The sequence below is a fragment of the Anolis carolinensis genome, chromosome 1, assembly GCF_035594765.1.
Source record: "Anolis carolinensis isolate JA03-04 chromosome 1, rAnoCar3.1.pri, whole genome shotgun sequence".
Lineage (NCBI taxonomy): Eukaryota > Metazoa > Chordata > Lepidosauria > Squamata > Dactyloidae > Anolis > Anolis carolinensis.
In genome coordinates this window covers 297225794-297246517 of record NC_085841.1, presented here as the reverse complement: position 1 = coordinate 297246517, position 20724 = coordinate 297225794, and the positions used below count along the sequence as shown (strand labels likewise).

The 20724-nt window shown below is 43.0% G+C and overlaps 2 protein-coding genes across 9 annotated transcripts in view; one reads left to right on the top strand and one right to left on the bottom strand.

Moving 5' to 3' along the window:
• Nucleotides 1–20724, top strand: part of lrrc4c (leucine rich repeat containing 4C) — a 1096970-nt gene that overhangs the window by 506434 nt on the left and 569812 nt on the right. The window lies entirely within an intron of this gene.
• LOC100560616 (transmembrane channel-like protein 6) lies at nucleotides 4832–20102 on the bottom strand. The gene is made up of 2 exons (XM_062968763.1): nucleotides 20087–20102; nucleotides 4832–5553 (listed from the first exon to the last, which is right to left on the bottom strand). The coding sequence occupies exons 1-2, from the start codon at nucleotides 20100–20102 to the stop codon at nucleotides 4832–4834; spliced, it is 738 nt and encodes a 245-aa protein (XP_062824833.1).

The window sequence follows — 20724 nt, the reverse complement described above, 5'->3', positions numbered from 1 at the left end:
TATATGCCTTTATACAACTGTGCAAAACAGAGGAGCCAGGACAAAATTGAAATCTGAATCATTACAGATAATGGAGTTAGGCTCTGATTTTTCATATCATTTCACACATTTCATATTGAATTAGTCATAACTTTAAACATACATTATCTGAGTGGGTAATAAATATTATTCTATTTATTGTCTCTTTTGCATACATCTGTAAGATGAATAATTTACATTGGAGACTCAAGTAGAGAACCTCATATTCCTGAGTGTACAACACAACTCCCATATCCATGGGGGATGTATCCCAAGACCATTTGCAAATACATGAAAATGTGTATAATAATGGAGGGGAGGAATTCATTTTGGAATATGGGTAAATGAAACTCTGAATATGGAATCAGCGAATAAGGGGGTTGTAGTGTATTTCAATTTACATTTTTGTCACAATTTTATTTGGCTGTGTTTTTTTCTATTGCAGGGGGCTTTCTTCCAATAGTTTTTTCTTGATAGTGAAGAAAAATGTATGTGCTAGATACTAAGAAAAGGTGATGGTCTAAGCACAACCAGGTGAATAACTGAGTTTTTAAAGTGACAGCTTGGCAAAGCAAATATTAAGACACACATATATATATCTGATTGTTCTTTACATCTCTAGTGGTGTGAAACATGAGTTATGATTTCTGAGGGAAATGTGGGAGGAGGGAACTGTTCATGTTGTATAGTGAAAACAAAAATATGGCTTAGAAATGTTTGTTCCCACCTCTGTGTGGAAAAGACCTGAAGTTAACTTTGAATTTTACTTTACTTTACGAGTAAATCCCAGAACACTTGACTTCTGTTAATGCAATGCTGCCTTGAGTTAACAACTTGAAACTTCAGTCCATTTAAGACTTCCAAAATCACTAGTCTAAAATATTGTCATGTCTCCACTTCTTGGAAAAGTGACATTTCTTGTGTGAACAGTTTTCTCTATGTGTTTACCACCTGACAAAAATTGAATCTGTTCCCCAAGATACTAAAATCACAGGGTAAATTTAACTATACAGTGAATGTAATTTTGTCCAGCTTTGTCAGCATCTTTCAAGAAACTATTATCTTGATTACCTTCCTCTGTGGTGGACTTAACTATTCACAGAGGACAAAAGGAAACATACAAGTTTTTCATCTGAGTCTGATAGTTCTCCCTGATTAAAAAGGAAAGCACTGAAAAGACTTGGGACATTTCTGTTCTCCCATGATGAGGCTACTCTCCATCATGACTTCAAAAGCAAATATTACCTTTGTAGTGGGTGAATAAGACAATGTCGGTACAGTTTTCTTCATTGTCTATGTGATTCCACACATAGCAGTTAACAGCTCTATAATGTGTTCTATGAATTCCCTGAACAAGAAGCAAATATTTCCAGAATGTTGAAGTAATATGGACTAATTTTATCTGATTTTAAATGTTGAAAACGTTTATGCTTAAACAGACTTCATTACCAATCATAAGGCTTAAATTAATTGCAAAAGACAGGGATGTAACTTGAGGTCAGAGGCAGTCCAACGATGAGGTGAATTAGGCAGTTGCCTGTGGCACAAAACATGCCGGGGCGCAGTCGAGGCGCCCCTGCGTGCGCACACCACCCCCAGGGTTTCCAACCAGCAATGAGCCTGTGTGCACATTTGCAGGGCTTCCTTCTACTCACCCATGTGGCAGGTTGGCTGGCGTGCCTTCCGTGTCTGCACGGGCAAATAGAAGTCATCACCCCAAATGGCCAATGGTCCTATGCACACACGCAGGGCTTCAATCGCCTGCACGGACACAGATGGCACACCAGCCAACAGGCTGCGCGGGCGGGTGTAAGCCCTGCGCATGCACACAGGACCATTGGCCATTTTGGGCAATGGTCCTGTGCGCATGCACAGGGATTACAACACTCGCCCCCGCAGGGATTACAACACTTGACTTCCGTGCCTGCATGCGCCGGCATACGCGTTCTCCAGGGGGCAGCTGCCGCAGCTATTTTCCAGCTATTTGTTTTTTTGGGGGGCCCAAAATTTGGGGGGGGGGTGCCAACATTCTGGTCACCTACTCCCAAAAAATACCTCGGGATGGCTCTGCTTGAGGTAAAGGGAAATGGAGGTATTACCCTTCAATAAGAATCCTCTCCAAAGAATTTTCCCATTGCCTCCTAAAATGTCACTTGGTTGTTTGAAATAAAGTCTAGGCTTCTAAAGAAAAGGAGCTGGCAAAGTTAAAAAGAGAACATAAACAGCAAATGTGAGAGTTGTAGGTTTGAAGTATATTTAATGTCTCATTTTCTGTAATGAAAGAAATTTGGAAACTGAAGGAAAAATCATTTTAGGGCAATTTTCTCATTTAGATGAGGAAATGAGATAGGAACTACAGTCCTGTAAAAGATACATGTATGTGTAAGAAAAATAAGGATGCTTCATACATAATGAAATAATGCAAAGTTCAAATGCTTCTCTCTTTCCTAATATACATTGCTCAGGACACTAGGGGTTGTACCATTAATGATTTTCCCTCCGTTCTGCAGCCTACTTACATCTATAAGGAATGTTTTAGAAGAATGAAAAATCAACCAGAGTGGGTTTTCAGGTACCGGTAGCATAGCGGGATACAGGACAGAAGAGATATTACCCCTTCATTTTCCTTCTTTGAACTTTCAGCTACTAATTGACAACAATTCATAGGCAGTCCTCAACTGCATTATATTATTAAGATACCAAAGATTTCTTCTCTTTTTCAAAAAGTTCAATTCCTATAAATTCATTTAAAAAATGACCCTTAGCAGTAGGAAAATTGCCTTCTTTTGCCTTGGTACCAATATGTCAAAAGCTGTTCTGAATATTTTCCCCTCTGACAGAAAGTCAGAAACATGTTTTTCAGAGCCTGTAAATTATTCCTGTTCTATTCAAATCTTATCAAAAGCAGATTCGAATGCTGCTTTAAAAAAACAACCAAAAAACAACATTCCCCCATGCTGTGAACTTACAACTTTTTTGGACATTTTCTCCAGTTTACAAGTGATATTTTTGTGTTCTTACTTGGTTTAAAAGTCTTGATAGATATTTTATATGATATTTTATATTTTATAAACCCTCTTTAATAACACTGATTTTATGAATTTCGGAACATGGCTGGTGGCAAGTGGCAGGTTCTGCCCTCGTCATTTATTGCCACTAAGACACTCTGGAATTGTCACCATTCCCATATGTGTCCATTTTGCCTACCATCTTCTGACTCTCTTAGGACTTCTTCACATGGGGCTGAAACAGACCCATTTTTTTCTGTTGTAGATAGGACCTGGACGGGGCCTGCCAAGCATCAACAGATGACACTAGGCAGGCCCTGCCCACATTCCTCCCAAAGCAGAAGGGAAACGTCTCAGGACACTTCCTCCTCCACTATGGGGAGGAAAGTGTTTTTTGGGTAAGTCCAACAGAGCTACCAGCACTTTCCTCCATATGATGGAGAAAAGGGTGACAGAACAATGCACATTGCTGCCCTTTTTCTCACCTGATGGGGACAGGGCACCAACACACCTTGTCCCATCCCCACCATATGATGGGGGGAAGGAGGTCCTTAATCTTGCTTTTTTTCTTGTCACTGTCACAAGTATTGATCTCAATGTTATTTCTTGGCCCTGTGTATATACCTCACAACCTCTGGGGATGCCTGCCATAGATGTGGGTGAAACGTCAGGAGAGAATACTTCTGGAACATGGCCATACTGCCCAGAAAACACACAACAATCCAAATAAGGGAGGATCAAGAAACCAGTAGAAGCAAGAATGGTCTTTATTGTATGGGAAGAAAATATTTCAAAATATTTAATTTATTTAGAGAGTAATTATCTTCTCTGATGTTTAATTTAAGCTCTTGGTTGAACATTGTCAAAATAAGAGACCATGAATATTTCATAAGAAAGGGGAGGAGAATTCAATAAGGTAAGGGCATACACACGTTTCACCCACATCTATGGCAGGCATCCCCAGAGGTTGTGAGGTATATACCTCTGGGGATGCCTGCCTTAGATGTGGGTGAAACGTCAGGAGAAAATAGTTCTGGAACATGACCATACTGCCCAGAAAACACACAACAATCCTGTGAAGCCTTCAACAACACACTCCCTTCTTTGGCTTCTGTGGTAATATACAATATACCTGTAGTTTTGTTTGCTTCCAAATGTACTCATTTATTGTCACAATTTTAGAACTAGATACAGTTTAAAGGAGACAGAACTAATGTAGTCGTTTTCATTCTGGGCATACCCATCAATTTGAGGTGGAAGTTTACTAAAGCTACATTCATCTGAAGGGACAGAGGTGTGTTGGACTTGCTTCACTTCACTGTCTTGCACCCACACAGGATAATCAGTTTACTGCCATGGCTTGATTCTCTTTCACAAAAGTAAGGCTGGGAGGAAAGAGGGACTCCAATTTGTTCACATGAGTTCACCAGTACCTAGATCCAATGTACTATACTGAGCTAAGCCTCGGCATCTATTGCCCAAGAAAATGATGGCTTTTTATACCAAGAAGTTGTCTAGGTTGTCTTCTATTATCCAGACTCCATTAAGCTTGCAGGGGTAGAATGTAAGCATGGAATCCACTTCTTGTTAAGTGCATTGATGACAGTCTAATAAAACCCTTTGACACTCTTTCTCTCTCTCTTTACTATGATTCCACTTCAATTGCAATGGCACCATCCTATGAAATTATGGAATTTGCAGTTTAGGAAAGAGTAATCTTGGTTTTCTTGGTGTTTAACTGCAATCCAGCTTTTGCATTTTCTTCTTTCACCTTGGTTATAAGGCTCCTCAGCTTCTCTTTGCTTTCAACCATCAAGTATCATCTGTAGGGTGATAATTCTTCGTTGACCCTTCACCACTTGAATATTGAGGTAGATCACAGCTAGCAAAATTCCAGAAATTAAAAACAAAAAGAAACTATTTTGGATTAGATGTTGCTGGATCCAGGTAAACCAGGTAAGATTTGGGCAAGATTGCTCTAGATCCACTATCCATGTCTTCCCAGAATCATAGATGGTCTCAAAAATTTGAAAGGGTCCACACATCTCTGAGGGTTTTACTGCCCATATGGTGTAGGAGAGGAATATGGAGGCACCCAGGAATGTAGGGAAGCACAACAAGGTGATTAAGACGGTATCCATGTGGGATGCATGCCAGGGTTTATTGGGAGACTGGCAATTTCTCTTCAAACTGGCTTCCTTTATATAAAACAAGAGCAACAACTTGAGGATTAGAACAGCAAGGAGGAGTGGGGCAAAGAAGACACCCAGCCAGGTCAGGGATTGTCCATAAATCAATTCCAGCACATTTCTAGCAATGTCAAACTCCGGTCTCTGTTTGCGTTGCAGCTTCTTCTCTAAAATCACTCTCCACATCAGATCTCCAAAGAAAGTGTCCAAGAGGGTGAAAATGAAATCCATCACCACCAAGCGATAGAGCTCCTGCCCTACAAAGGTCTCCCAGCACTGAATCTTTGAAGAGGTCACTTCCTGACTCAGCCAGTGGTAACAGAGCAGGCCTAGACTTACTTACTTAAGCGATCCCTCGTAGCTCGAGGACGATTGTCTTCCATCCTTGGTGTCTTGGGGGTGGGTTCTTAGGTGGCTGAAGAGACCTATTCTTGACCCGCATATTCTCCCACAGTGAGGACATCGGTTTCCAGGTGGAAAGCAGTCCCGGTCGGGGTTAGCTTGACGCTCCTTCCTCTTGGCACGTTTCTCCCTTAGGCCCTCTGTTCGTGCCTCTTCGAACTCCGCAGCACTGCTGGTTACAGCTGACCTCCAATTAGAGCGCTCAAGGGCCAGGGCTTCCCAGTTCTCAGTGTCTATGCCAGAGTTTTTAAGGTTGGCTTTGAGCCCATCTTTAAATCTTTTTTCCTGCCCACCAACATTCCATTTCCCATTCTTGAGTTCGGAGTACAGTAACTGCTTTGGGAGACAGTTATCGGGCATTCGGACAACATGGCCAGTCCAGCGGAGTTGATGGCGTAGGAGCATCGCTTCAATGCTGGCGGTCTTTGCTTCCTCAAGCACACTGGCATTTGTCCGCCTGTCTTCCCAAGAGATTTGCAGGATTTTCCTGAGGCAACGCTGATGGAAACGCTCCAGGAGTTTGGTGTGATGTCTGTAGACAGTCCACGTTTCGCAGGCGTAGAGCAGGGTTGGGAGGACAATGGCTTTGTAAACAAGCACCTTGGTATCTCTACGGATGTCCCGGTCATCAAACACTCTCTGCTTCATTCTGAAAAATGTTACACTCGCAGAGTTCAGGCGGTGTTGCATTTCAGTGTCGATGTTGACTTTTGTGGAGAGGTGGCTGCCAAGGTAGCGGAAATGGTTAACATTTTCTAATGTTACACCGTTAAGCTGTATTCCTGGCTTTGCAGAAGGAGTAGCTGGTGCCTGTTGGAAGAGCACTTTGGTTTTCTCGATGTTCAGTGAGAGGCCGAGTTTCTCGTATGCTTCTGTGAAGGTGTTTAGAGTGGCTTGTAGGTCTTCTTCTGAATGCGCACAGACTACGTTGTCATCAGCATATTGGAGTTCTATAACAGATGTTGTGGTGACCTTGGTTTTGGCTTTTAGTCTGCTGAGGTTAAATAGCTTGCCATCTGTCCGATAGATGATTTCCACTCCGGTGGGGAGCTTCCCATCAACAAGGTGAAGTATCATAGCGATGAAGATGGAAAATAAAGTAGGGGCAATGACACATCCCTGCTTGACACCTGATTCCACCTTAAATGGGTCACTTTGGGAGCCGTTGCTGTCCAAGACTGTTGCCATCATGTCATCATGGAGGAGCCAAAGGATGTTCACAAATTTGTCAGGGCACCCGATTTTTTGGAGGATGGTCCAGAGAGTGCTGCGATTCACTGTGTCGAATGCCTTTGCAAGGTCAATGAATGCCATGTACAGAGGTTGGTTTTGTTCCCTGCATTTTTCTTGGAGCTGTTGTGCAGTGAAGATCATGTCCACTGTTCCTCTGGAGGGGCAGAAGCCATTCTGGGATTCTGGGAGGGTGTCTTCTGAGACAGGGAGAAGGCGGTTAGCAAGGATTCTTGCGAGGATTTTCCCGGCGGAGGTTCGAAGGGAGATGCCGTGATAGTTCCTGCAGTCTGTTCTGTCCCCTTTCTTGAAAAGGGTGATGATGGTGGCATCCTTGAAGTCTGCTGGGATTTTCTCGGTCATCCACACCTTTTCAATCAGCTGGTGGAGTTGTTGTATCAGCTCAGGTCCACCCTCTTTGAAGATGTCAGCAGGAATTCCATCAGGTCTGCTGGCTTTGTTGTTTTTTTGTTGGCTGATGGCATTGCTGACTTCTTCCAAACTAGGCAGTGATGCAAGCTCATCCCTGGTTTGTTGTTATGGGGTTTGTGAGAGAGTCTCTTTGGCCACATTGGAGCCACGATTCAGCAGGTTCTGGTAGTGCTCTTTCCAACGTAGTGCAATTGATGTTTTGTCCTTCAGAATTTTGGTTCCATCTGATGAGTGTAGGGGCTGTATGCCATGGTTTCTTGGTCCATAAATGATCTTTGTGGCTTTGAAAAATCCCTGAGCGTCATGGGTATCTGCAAGGTGTTGGATTTCTTCAGCCTTCTTTGTCCACCAGATGTTCTTGAGTTCTCTGTTCCTTCTTTGGACCTCAGCTTTTGCACTGGCATAGATCTTTTTCTTGGCAGCACAGTTGGTGTCTCTCTGCCATGTTTGGAAGGCTTTCCTTTTGTTATCAATTAGCTGTTGGATCTCTTTGTCATTATCATCAAACCAGTCTTGATGTTTCTTATTTTGGTATCCAATGGTTTCTTCACAGGCTGTGATGATCGAGGTCTTCAGTTTGTTCCAATGTTCCTCAACATTTTCGGGGTGTTCTGTGGGTAGATGATCCTTGAGTGTTGTTTGGAGAAGGGCTCGTTTGGAAGGCTCCTGAAGGGCTTGGGTGTTCATTCTGCACCTTGTTTTTCTTCCTTGGTGTCTGCGTTTGGGGACGATCTTGATAGCCATCGTGGATCGAATTAACCTATGGTCCGTCCAGCAGTCATCAGCACCTGTCATGGCTCTTGTGAGAAGCACATCACGGCGGTCTCTGGCACGTGTAATAACATAGTCCAAGAGGTGCCAATGCTTTGACCAAGGGTGCTTCCATGATGTCTTGAGCTTGTTTTTCTGGCGGAAGAGCGTGTTGGTGATGACAAGGTTGTGCTCTCCGCATTTGGTGAGAAGCAAGGTGCCATCCAAGTTGCTGTTTCCGACCCCGTATTTTCCTATGATCCCTGGCCACTGGTCAGAGTCCCTTCCGACTCTTGCATTAAAGTCCCCCAGGAGGATGATTTTGTCCTCCTTAGGTATCTCCGATAGGATGGTGTCCACCTGACAGTAAAAATTTTCCTTGATGTCTTCGTCAGCATCTAGAGTTGGTGCATAGGCGCATATGATGGTTGCCTGTTGGTTTTTGGCAAGGTTAATTCAGAGGGTTGAAAGTCGTTCATTGATCCCAGTGGGTGCTTCAGTCAGGTGCTTCACCAGGTTGTTTCTGATAGCAAAGCCAACTCCATGTATTCTTTGCTCTTCTTCAGGCAGTCCCTTCCAGAAGAAGGTGTAGCCTCCCTTTTCTTCCTTCAGCTGTCCCTCTCCTGCTCTCCGGATCTCCTGAAGGGCTGCTATGTCGATCTTAAAGCGTCCCAGCTCCCTTGCAATGATAGCAGTCCTGCGTTCAGGGTGTTCGTTGTCGGTGTTATCCAACAGTGTCCATACGTTCCATGTTCCAAAGTTCATTTTTCTGTTTTGGTCACAGAGTGGTGACCCCCTCTGGACGCGGCAGTCCAGTCAGGGTAGGAGAGGCAGACTATGTTTAGGGCACCTTTTCTAGCCCCTTCCCCATGTGGGGTGAGCAGATCGGATCCTAAAAAGGGCTGCTCAGTCATGGATACAGCTGCTGGACTACTCAACTGCCTCGGTCCTTGAGGTAGAACGACTGAGTCCATATCCACCGCCCATGTGCCAGTCTGTGACTAGGGGCTTCCAGATTTCACAGTCCTGCCCCCGTCGCCACTTGCTGATCGCCATGGGACTTTTGTAGGTTTGTTTTTATTTTTGTTGGAAGACGCCTGTGCGTGATTTTTTTTTAATGTGTGGAGATCGGTGCACGGCCGGTCAACACACAGTCTTTACAGAGTGAGGTTCCAGCAGTGGTGTGGTTAACACAATGACAGTGGCTTCTCAGTCTGTTGCAGCCTTCTTCCGCCTTCACAGCCATTGTAACATGTACCATGTTATCCTCCGCCTGCTCCGCCATTGAGGTCTTTGGGTCTTCGGATTGTGCTTGGTCTGGAACCTCCCCTGCGGCCACTCCTGGGAGTGCATCACTCCAGTGGTTGTGCCCACAGGTTCATCGGAACACGCAAGCCCCCTCACCATGGCAAGGTGACAATCCATCGAGAGGGGCAGGCCTAGAATAACCATCTTAACCAAGAATAACCCTCCTGAAAGAGCAGATTGCCAATGAAGGAGAAGATAAGGCTCTTGAGACTGGAAGCAGCATCAAAAGAGAGGTGGCTGTGAGGTGCAAGAACAAGTGGAATAATTCAGCATTCCTGTTACTCCCAAGCTTCATTTTAAAGCACGGTATAGCAGACCACCGCTGACACCAATTATAGCATGGCCCACTACCACCAATTATAACACACCCCGTGTCACACACATAACACGGAGGCACAAGAGGGATACATGTTAGAGAGATGTGACCCTGCTGGTTTTTAAAACTTTATTTTAAAATTAAACTGCCACCAACCTAAGATGTTTAGGATTTTTGTTTTAAAATTATGCGAGGTAAACGTCTCCCACTTCTGCCAACCCTGCTGTTACCCCTGGCTCTCAAACGACTGTTTATTGAGAGGCTTTTCTGTAGCACCAGGATGTTAAAAGGTTGGAACTATCACACAGGCTTGATGATGGAATGAGGCACTGTAGAGACGTTTTGAAAGTTAAATATAACAAGATTTATTTTCTTTAAACAGACAATTAACTACTTCTGAGAGGTACAAAAAGCGTGACTTGTTACAAAAGTTCTTCAGCTTGACTTGGTTGTTTGTTCAGTTCACTTCACTTAGTTACAGACAGATTAACTAGACCAATCTAACTGTTGGTTACCAGAACCCTCACTCTATCTCTGAGAAAAAGTAACGAGTTTGACTAACCTAACTAGGTAGTCCCCTGGGTTATTAACTAACTCTATCCTAGAGTTCTTTCTGTTAACTAGCCCAGCCTAGAGAGTCAATCTCTTGTGCCAATTCCCACAAGAAATCACCCTGCTGTCTGACCTTTTTCCTGTCAGCTCACATCAAGCAACTCTCTAACCTACACTTCCAAACTCCCTCTCTTTCCCAACTCTGACTCCAATTGAAACTCAACTCCGACTTCTCCCTCCTTTCTAAGACTTGGCTCCTCCCAACTTCCACTGGCCAATCCTAGGAGTCTCCAAAACTCCTCCTTTTTGCAACCAGCCTCACTTAAGATGGCTGCCTCCCTGGCATTCCCTCCCAAAATGGAGGCCTGCCCTACTGTTATCCAGGCTCCTTTTCTGGCCTAACAGGTAAGATTCACTACACACGGCCATCAGGTTCAAAGGAATCTGGGCAGGGGGAACCACTTCACAATAACAAGATTATGCACCATTACATCATTTTTGCGCTGGAAATTGGAAGTCTTTAGTTCTGTTCCTGGAACAGGACAACAGAACAGTGGATTTGCTCATTTTGTTTAGAACACTCCTGGGACAATGAAGGGAATGAAAGAGGAGGGTGCTTTACCCACATACCTGGAATGAGGAATATAAAAGAAACTATAAAACAGAGCTTTGGAAAAAAATTAGGTTCTTTTCCTCACAGGACAGTGATGGGAACAATCATCCAGACAGTAAAGACTTCTGTGATTAAACACGGCAGCTCAGATATTCCTAGCATTTTATGCTTAAAGTGTGAATTCTCATTCTGGACCTAAATGATTATATGGAGATGAAGAATCTTACTAGAACTGCTCTGGGAACATGCCTATGCTGCTGAAAACATTGATCTCAATGGTTGGCCCTTGGGCATCTTTGTTTTTAGAAGATTATAGAGGACTCCCATCTGCTTTCAGTCTGAGAACAACTGTTTCTAGCATTTGAGAGCAATTCCAGCTTTCATGGACAGGCACGTGGGTATTTTCCTTGAACTGGAATAAAGGATCATAGAACTGCTTGAAATATATGGAAGTGTATTTATTTTTTTAAGAGAAGAACCAAATTGATGGACATTTTAAGAGGAAAAATGGCTCATGGGCTTCCTGTACTGGACTTATGAAAACATGGGAGTATAATGTGAGACTTACTTAAATTACTGTCAGGAACATCCTGATTTGGTGTAATTAAACTACTCTTTTTTTGAAACTTCAAAAAAAGGTATTGTTGTAGTTGGGCCAAGGGGCAGTAATGGTACTACTGGTGAAACTGCTAGCAGGAAGAAAAGGGTTAATGGTGAGCAGGTGTTTGATGAAGAACAGCAAGCAAAGCGGGTTCGGGAAATATTTATGGCTCCTTCTGAGGAGGAAACTCCTAGTGATGAGGAGTCAATGCTGGAAGATGAGGGATTACCAGAAAGTAGAGGAAATTAAAGGTCAACTCGGGAGAAGGAGTCAGATGAGGAAAGGGAAAGGAAAAAGATCCAGGATATACTCACTGCTCCCACAGAGGATGAAATATTTGAGGGTTTTTCTGGGAATTATGGGTTTGGGAGTGAGATAGAAGATGCTGCAGGTTGGACTCAAGTAAATGTGTGTGCAGAGCCAGTTTCTGAGGGTGCTTCAGGGGACTGGCAAACTACTGGTACACCAGGGATATGGGGAGATCTAAGTCTTGAACAAAGATGGAAAGACTGGAGGGATGATGGGCAAGGTTCACATATGAGATCTAGATCAGCTGTGAATAATGATGATAGGATGGAGGCCTCACCATCATCGGACTCCGAGGTGTAAGTTAAAAGTGGAGTTGGAAGTAGACTTCCCTTGCAGAAGGCAAGGTGTCATTTTGGGACATTGCTTTGTCACTGCCTGTTCTCCTTGGGTCCTGGCTGTACAGCTTCGTGTTCCTGAATCCAGTTTGGCTCCTGACGACGACAACGTTCATTCCTGGCTTGGTGTTTCCTGGCTTCTTCTTGGTTCCTGAATTTGGTTTGGCTCCTGACGACGACAACGCTCGTTCCTGGCTTCCCCTCGGTTCCTGAATTTGGTTTGGCTCCTGACAATGACAATTCTCGTTCCTGGTTTGGCATTTGCTGGCTTCTTGAATTCGGCTTGGCTCCTGACGACAGCATTGCTACTCCCGGTTGGCTTCCCTGTTGGTTCCTGGATTTGGCTTGGCTCCCGACGGCGGCGTTGCTCATTCCTGGCTTGGTGTTTGTTGGCTTCCTGAATTTGGCTTGGCTCTTGATGACGGCATTGCTACTCCCTGTTGGCTTCTCTGTTGGTTTCTGAATTTGGCTTGGCTCTTGACGACGGCATTGTTTGCGCTCATGACTGGTGGGCGTTTGGCTCTTGCCTGGCTCTTTGTGCCATAGCGGGATGTGACATTAGCTCCAGTGAATGTTTGGTTGAAGTTATGCCGGATTATCAGGCTAGGTAATCGGGATTATTTTCTGTTCCTGCTTTTTTGCCTTTCCTTGAAACAAGGACATTTACTTTTATTGGGAACACTGAAGTTAAGTGTTTCTAAGTTCAAAATATCAATTAATAAACATTTGTTAACTTTACTTATTGTGTGTGGCTCTTTAAGAGGAGGCGGAGTCCTGACAGGTTTCATCTCTATATCTAAGGTTGTTAATGTTTCTTCCAGTAATTTTAACTCCAACATAGTTTTAAAAAATTAATATACAAATTAAAACATAATTATGTAAACAGAACAATGCATGATCTCTCTGGCTAAGAATTCCAATTATGGGAACCAGACTGGTTGATAATTGGCAAATAGAGGGAGAAAACGTGGAGGCAGTGACATATTTTGGATTTCTAGTCCCAAAGATTACTGCAGATGTAGATTACAGCCAGGAAATCAGAAGACATTTACTTCTTGGGAGGAGAGCAATGACCAACCTTGATAAAATAGTAAAGAGTGAAGGCATCACACTGGCAATGAAGATCTGCATAGTTAAAACAATGATATTCCCCATAGTAACCTATTGATGCGAGAGCTAGACCATAAGGAAGGCTGAGTGAAGGAAGATAGACACTTTTGAACTGTAGTGTTGGACGAAAATTCTGAGAGTGCCTTGGACCACAAGGAGATCAAACCAGTCTATACTCCAGGAAATAATGCTCACTGGAGGGAAGGATATTAGAGGCAAAGATGAAGTACTTTGGCCACATAATGAGAAGACAAGAAAGCTTGGAGAAGATAATGATGCTGGGGAAAATGAACGGAAAAGGAAAGGAGGGCTGACCAAGGGCAAGATGGATGAATGGTATACTTGAAGTGACTTGCTTGACCTTAAAGGATCTGGGGGTTGCGACGGTCAACAGGGAGCTCTGCCATGTGGCTGGTCCAAAAGATCACAAAGACTCGGAAGTGACTGAACGAATAAACAACAAACAAAACTATACTTTGTTTTATTTTATTGGAAGATACCTTGTGTCTTGTGGTAGGAGAAAGATAGGGAGATAATCAATCAATCAATCAACCAATCAATCAAATGTGAAAACATTGCACCCAAAGGTTCCATTTACCCCAACCTCAATTTAATGGAGCCCAAGAAACCAAAGAAAAAAATAAATTGAAAAAAATCTCTCATAAAAATAAACAGGCAATGGTTAAATGCGATAACATAAGGTAGTTTGTGTTGTTGTGCGTTTTCCGGGCTGTATGGCCATGTTCCAGAAGCAGGGAAACACAAGTGGAAAGCAAATACAACTCTCTCAAAGTCTATCTTTTACACTTTGTAATGTCAAACAGAGCTTGAATTAACAATTGGAGGAAGACAGAGATCCGAGAGAATTTTTTTAAAAAAGAAATTACTCCATTATGTGCTGTACTTCATATGCACATATACACATCTCTGGAATTAATTATTTTAAGAAAATTCTGCTGGATTTCCCCCATCCGCCCTCCATCTTAATCTGTTTCAAAAAAAAAAAAACAGCTGTGAGGATGGTAGGGGACTATGTAGCATGACTGAGAGGTCTGTGTTTGGACTCCATTTGAGGTCCCGCATAAAAACCCACTTCTTTGTCCCGTGTTTTGGCACATCTAGAAGTACCCTGCCATGGCTCAATGCTGTGGAATCATGGAGACTGTAATTTTAAAAGATCTTTAGCCTTCCCTGACAAAGGACCTGGTGCTTCACAGAACAACAACTCCCAGGATTCCACTACATTGAGCAGTGAAAGTGATGCTAAACTGCATTAATTCTACAGTGTTGATTAAAACCCAATCTCTCTCTCTCTCTCTCTCACACACACACACACACACACACACACACACAGAGCTCTATGATATCACACTATTTTGATTGGCTTGATCACTCATCAGCAGCAACTATACAGAAGGAGCTGCTGAAAGAAGCAAAGTTAAATTATTTCTGATCATTTCCAGGTCCTTGAAACTCCCTTTTAATGCAGAAATTGTTTGGACACATCATCACATATGTAATAGTCTAACAATGATTGTTATTAACACAGAATAAAACAGGTTTGTGATAACCTAATAACTTTTGTGATCACTGTTGCTATTTGGAGAGAATCTATTATTTTATTGCATTTAAACAAAATGAGTTTGTGGACAAAACAGTTGCTAAATTAAGCGGAAAGCAATTTGTGATAAATCACCTTGTGGGGAGATTTTCAAAATTTACTGCCCAACAGTGGTAAATTTACTCCAGGAATAAAAGCATATTCCTGCCAAGACCCTGCAAAAGATGTTTGATAGGCATAAAAACAACAGAATGGTCTTGTAATAAAACAGAAGGGGAAAATGGATTTCCTAACAGGCAAATCTGACACTCCATGTATCAATCATGTTCCTTTGCTGATATCTAGAAAATTGAACAAGTAAGATCTTGATAACCAAGGCTAGTGTTGTAATTGTTTGAAGCTTCTAGCTGCGAAATTAGTCAGAGGTTGATCTAGAGAAGCAAAACCAATCTGCAGTTTTTCTTTCAACTGCAACTGCATAATCCTCCTGAAAGAAGAAAGATGATTTTGAGCACTACAGTAATTTTCATAGTAGAACGTGTAATACACTGTTTTGATATAACGTGTATCCTTTGCTTAATGGAGCTAGGTAAACTGAATGTTTTACATATTCTAAAAATAAAGTTAGCAACCAACATTTTCCAGTTGTCTAAACTCTCTGAAATGATAATATACAGCACGATACCTGCCTTATTGAAATGTGTATGACCAAGGTTTGTCTGCTGTCCCATATTTGCAACAGTTCATAGAATCATAGAATAGTAGAGTTGGAAGAGACCTCTTGGGCCATCCAGTCCAACCCCCCGCTAAGAAGCAGGAAATCGCATTCAAAGCACCCCCGACATATGGCCATCCAGCCTCTGCTTAAAAACCTCCAAAGAAGGAGCCTCCACCACAGCCCGGGGGAGAGAGTTCCACTGCTGAACAGCCCTCACAGTGAGGACGTTCTTCCTGATGTTCAGGTCGAATCTCCTTTCCTGTAGTTTGAAGCCATTGTTCCGTGTCCTAGTCTCCAGGACAGCAGAAAACAAGCTTGCTCCCTCCTCCCTATTACTTCCCCTCACATATTTGTACATGGCTATCATGTCTCCTCTCAGCCTTCTCCTCTGCAGGCTAAACATGCCCAGCTCTTTAAGCTGCTCCTCATAGGGCTTGTTCTCCAGACCCTTAATCATTTTAGTCGCCCTCCTCTGGACGCTTTCCAGCTTGTCAACATCTCCTTTCAACTGCGGTGCCCAAAATTGGACGCAGTATTCCAGGTGTGGTCTGACCAAGGCAGAATAGAGGGGGAGCATGACTTCCCTGGATCTAGACGCTATACCCCTATTGATGCAGGCCAGAATCCCGTTGGCTTTTTTAGCTGCCGCATCACATTGTTGGCTCATGTTTATCTTGTTGTCCATGGGGACTCCAAGGTCTTTTTCGCACACACTGCTGTCAAGCCAGGTGTCCCCCATCTTTGCATTCCATTTTTTCTGCCGAAGTGAAGTATCTTGCATTTGTCCCTGTTGAACTTCATTTTGTTAGTTTCGGCCCATCTCTCTAGTCTGTCAAGATCGTTTTGAATTCTGCTCCTGTCTTCTGGAGTGTTAGCTATCCCTCCCAGTTTTGTGTCGTCTGCAAACTTGATGATCGTGCCTTCTAACCCTTCGTCTAAGTTGTTAATAAAGATGTTGAACAGAACCGGGCCCAGGACGGAGCCCTGTGGCCCTCCACTTGTCACTTCTTTCCATGATGAAGATCACGCATTGGTGAGCACCCTTTGGGTTCGTTCGCTTAGCCAATTACAGATCCATCTAACCATAGTTTTGTCTAGCCCACATTTTACTAGTTTGTTTTCTAGAAGGCCGTGGGGGACTTTGTCGAAGGCCTTACTGAAATCCAGGTACGCTACATCCACAGCATTCCCTGTATCGACCCAACTCGTAACTCTATCGAAAAAAGAGATCAGATTAGTCTGGCATGACTTGTTTTTGGTAAATCCGTGTTGACTATTAGCAATGACCACATTTGTTTCTAAGTGTTCGCAGACCACTTCCTTAATGATCTTTTCCAGAATCTTGCCTGGTATCGACGTGAGGCTGACCGGACGGTAATTGTTTGGGTCGTTCTTTTTTCCCTTCTTGAAGATAGGGACCACATTCGCCCTCTTCTGGGACTTCTCTTGTCCTCCAAGAACTCTCGAAGATAATTGTCAGTGGTTCTGAAATAACTTCCGCTAGTTCCTTCAATATTCTTGGATGTAGCTGATCTGGCCCTGGGGACTTGAATTCGTTTAGAGTGGCCAGGTGTTCCTGGACAACTTGTTTCCCTATTTGGGGTTGGATTTCCCCCAATCCTTCGTCCATTCCATGTTGCTGAGGTTGAAGATGGCTTTCTTTTTGTGAGAAGACTGAGGCAAAGAAGTCATTAAGTAGTTCTGCCTTTTCCCTGTCCCTTGTCACCATCACCCCATCTTCTGCTTGCAATGGCCCTATCGCCTCCTTGTTCTTCCTTTTTCTACCAACGTAAGCAAAAAAGCCTTTTTTGTTGTGTTTTATGTCCCTGGCAAGCCTGAGCTCATTTTGCGCTTTAGCCTTGCGAACCTTTTCCCTACAGGAGTTGGCTATACGTTTGAATTCTTCTTTGGTGATTTCTCCCCTTTTCCACTTCTTGTGCATGTCACTTTTGAGTCTTAGCTCGGTTATAAGTTCTTTGGACATCCAATCTGGCTTCTTAGCAATTTTCTTATTTTTCTTCTTTGTTGGCACTGTTTGCATTTGCGCCTTGAGTATTTCACTTTTGAAAAACTCCCATCCATCGTTAACTCCCTTGTCTTTTAATATTGGCGCCCATGGAATGCAGCTCAGTAATTCCTTCATTTTTTGGAAGTCAGCTCTCTTAAAGTCCAGAATGCATGTTTGACTTATCTTAGTTTCAGCCTCCCTTTGTATTGCAAACTCCAGGAGCACATGGTCACTTGCCCCTAAGGATCCGACCACTTCGACTGTATTGATCAGGTCTTCCACATTTGTTAAGATTAGATCAAGAGTAGCCGATCCCCTTGTTGCCTCTTCTACCTTCTGTTCTTTCATCAATCTCACTCTTTCATCATCGCCAAATTACTCTTTTATCATTGCCAAATTACAAATTTGGCATTTTAATTGTTTTAAACTGAAATGTAAGGATGGTTTCTCCAAAAAGTATGAAGACTTTTAATCCTATCCACCTGTTATTAGAACTTTTCTTCAGACCCCACCGCCCAAAGTTCTTTCTTCTTGCTCCATTCTTTTCATATTCTGTATTCTTGGAAAGTTGCCCGAAATGTTAACTGGGTAGTTTCCTCTGACCAGACAGCAGCCATGGACAAATATCCCAATAATCAGCCTACTTCCACTGCTCCTCTTTACTGTATTAGAGGCAGTCAATGAAACACATTGCAAACATGTATTGTTGAAGACTTTTATGGCAAGAATCACTGGAATGTTGTTTGGTTTCCAGGCTGTATGGCCGTGTTCTAGTAGCATTTATTCCTGACATTTTGCCTGCATCTGTGGCTGGCATCTTTAGAGGATGCAGGCAAAACATCAGGAGAAAATACTGCTAGAACACAGTCATACAACCCAGAAACCACACAACACTCCACATGGTAAACACATTTTATGCTCTTAGTGTAGTGGTGTCTTCTTCTCAACCTTACAGTCACAAAATTATTATTTTTTTAAAAAAAAGAAAAAAAGATCAGAATCTAGAATATTTTTATAAGAGTTCAGTGTCTTCATGGGCCTAATGATGTGCATGCATTGTATATCAGGCAATAGTCCATCTAATGTAGTTAGATATGTATTTATTGGAAGCAGTAGCAATTTTGATCTAAGCCAATGAGCATGGGGGGGGGGACAATGTTCTTGCCAGTAGATGCCAGTAGATCTCTTTAATTATTCCTCACAGCAGATGTTTTCCTTCTGTCACTTCATATTTACTGTTCAGGGTCTTAGCTAATTTAAGAGATCTCATTTGACATCACTAGGCAGCCACAAAAATTATTTTAAATATAAAATTAGTACATAGCAAGAACCTGAGCCTACCTACTGATGGGTAATGAGTTGGAGTGAACTAAGTGTCAGACTAGGACTTGGGAAATACATCATGACATTTTCAGCCAGAAAACTCAGTGGGTGATCTTAGGTCTGTCAGCACCTCTCTGGCAGTCTAATCTATATCATTTAAGGGTTATGAGAAGCAGCAATGAGAGATCTTGAGCTTATTCACAAGGATGACAAAATAGAGTATAGTGAATATATTGTGATTTATTTTCTCTTCCCAGATTTTAGATATGTTGGTTACAGGTACGTAGTGGTTTTTTGAGTCACTACATTTTGAGAGTATTGTTTGAATTAGAAGTAATCAAATGTATTACTGTACATTTGATTACAAATGTAGCCTGTAGAACAGCTATCATAGAGAGTGATGTAGTGCAAATGAAATGCAAAGATACAGAATGGGGGACGATGCCTGGCTCAACAGCAGTACGTGTGAAAAAGATCTTTGAGCCCTCATGGACAACAAGTTAAACATGAGCCTACAATGTGATGTGGTGGTGAAAAAAGCAAATGGGATTCTGTCCTTCATAAATAGAGGCATAGCGTCTAGATCCAGGGAAGTCATTCTATGCCTCTATTCTGCCTTGATCAGGCCACATCTGGAATACTGCATCCAATTGTGGGCATGACAGTTGAAGGGAGATGTTGACAAGCTGGAAAGCGTCCAGAGGAGGGCGACTAAAATGATCAAGGGTCTGGAGAACAAATCCTATGAGAAGCGGCTTAAAGAGCTGGGTATGTTTAGCCTGCAGTAGAGAAGGCTGAGAGGAGACATGATAGCCATATACAAATATGTGAGGGGAAGTCATAGGGAGGTGGGAGCAAGCCTGTTTTCTGCTGCCCTGGTGTTATATCCCAGCTACCTTTGGCCCCTGTACCTGTCCCTGGGTTTGCTTTTGACCAGGATGAAGAATATGTTGATATTTCTCCGAGTCAGCAAGACCCGATGAATTTGCAACTGCCACTTGTTGACGATACACAGCCAGCTCTAATTGAAAGGGAGAGTGTTGTGGATAACTCTGCTCCCTTGCCAGATGTCTCTAGCTCACCGGAGTCTGTGTCCTTCAACCGGAAAGAGTATCTAAACAAGCAGAGGTCTGAGAAACAAGCACGGAGGAGAAGTGCCCACTTGGCTGAGCGTGGAGACTCTCTCTAGAAGCCTTTCCCTTGGGAACTTTGGGGAGAAAGGCCCCCCTTTTGGGGGGAGACTCTGCACTTCAATAAAAGTTTTGCTCCCAGTAGTTTCCCTTGCGGTGTCAACTTTGCTTACCACTAAGAAGGTGCATCGTCTCCAGTTTCCTGCTCCTTGACTCAAGTGGCCAGCAGGTGCCGCGACTCACGAGTAGACCCGGATTTAAGTCTACTTTCCTGTCTTTTCATGAACCAAGATTTATTTCCACGATCTCAAGTTCCTGCCTTGCTTCTAAGAACTATTCTTGAACATTTGGACCTTGCTCATCTGCCTAGCTTGCTGACTTAATTCCCCACTCAAAGGCTATCATCAGTTTTGAGTGTGTTTCGGTTTCTGGACTTTGGACTCTAATACAGGACATATTCCTTGACATTTCTGGACTATCTTATACCTTTTCTTAAAGGGCTATTGCTTGCTCAACTTTTCCACCAATTCATTTTGGGATTATTATTTGTTTAATAAAGATATTAAAAGATTATTGGTCTCTGTGTTGGTTTTCAGTGCTCTCGCTGCCTGGGCTGCAACACCTGGAGATTAGGACACAGAACAATGGCTTCAAACTACAGGAAAGGAGATTCGACCTGAACATCAGGAAGAACTTCCCCACTGTGAGAGCTGTTCGGCAGTGGAACTCTCTGCCCCGGAGTGTGGTGGAGGCTCCTTCTTTGGAGGCTTTTAAGCAGAGGCTGGATGGCCATCTGTCAGGGGTGCTTTGA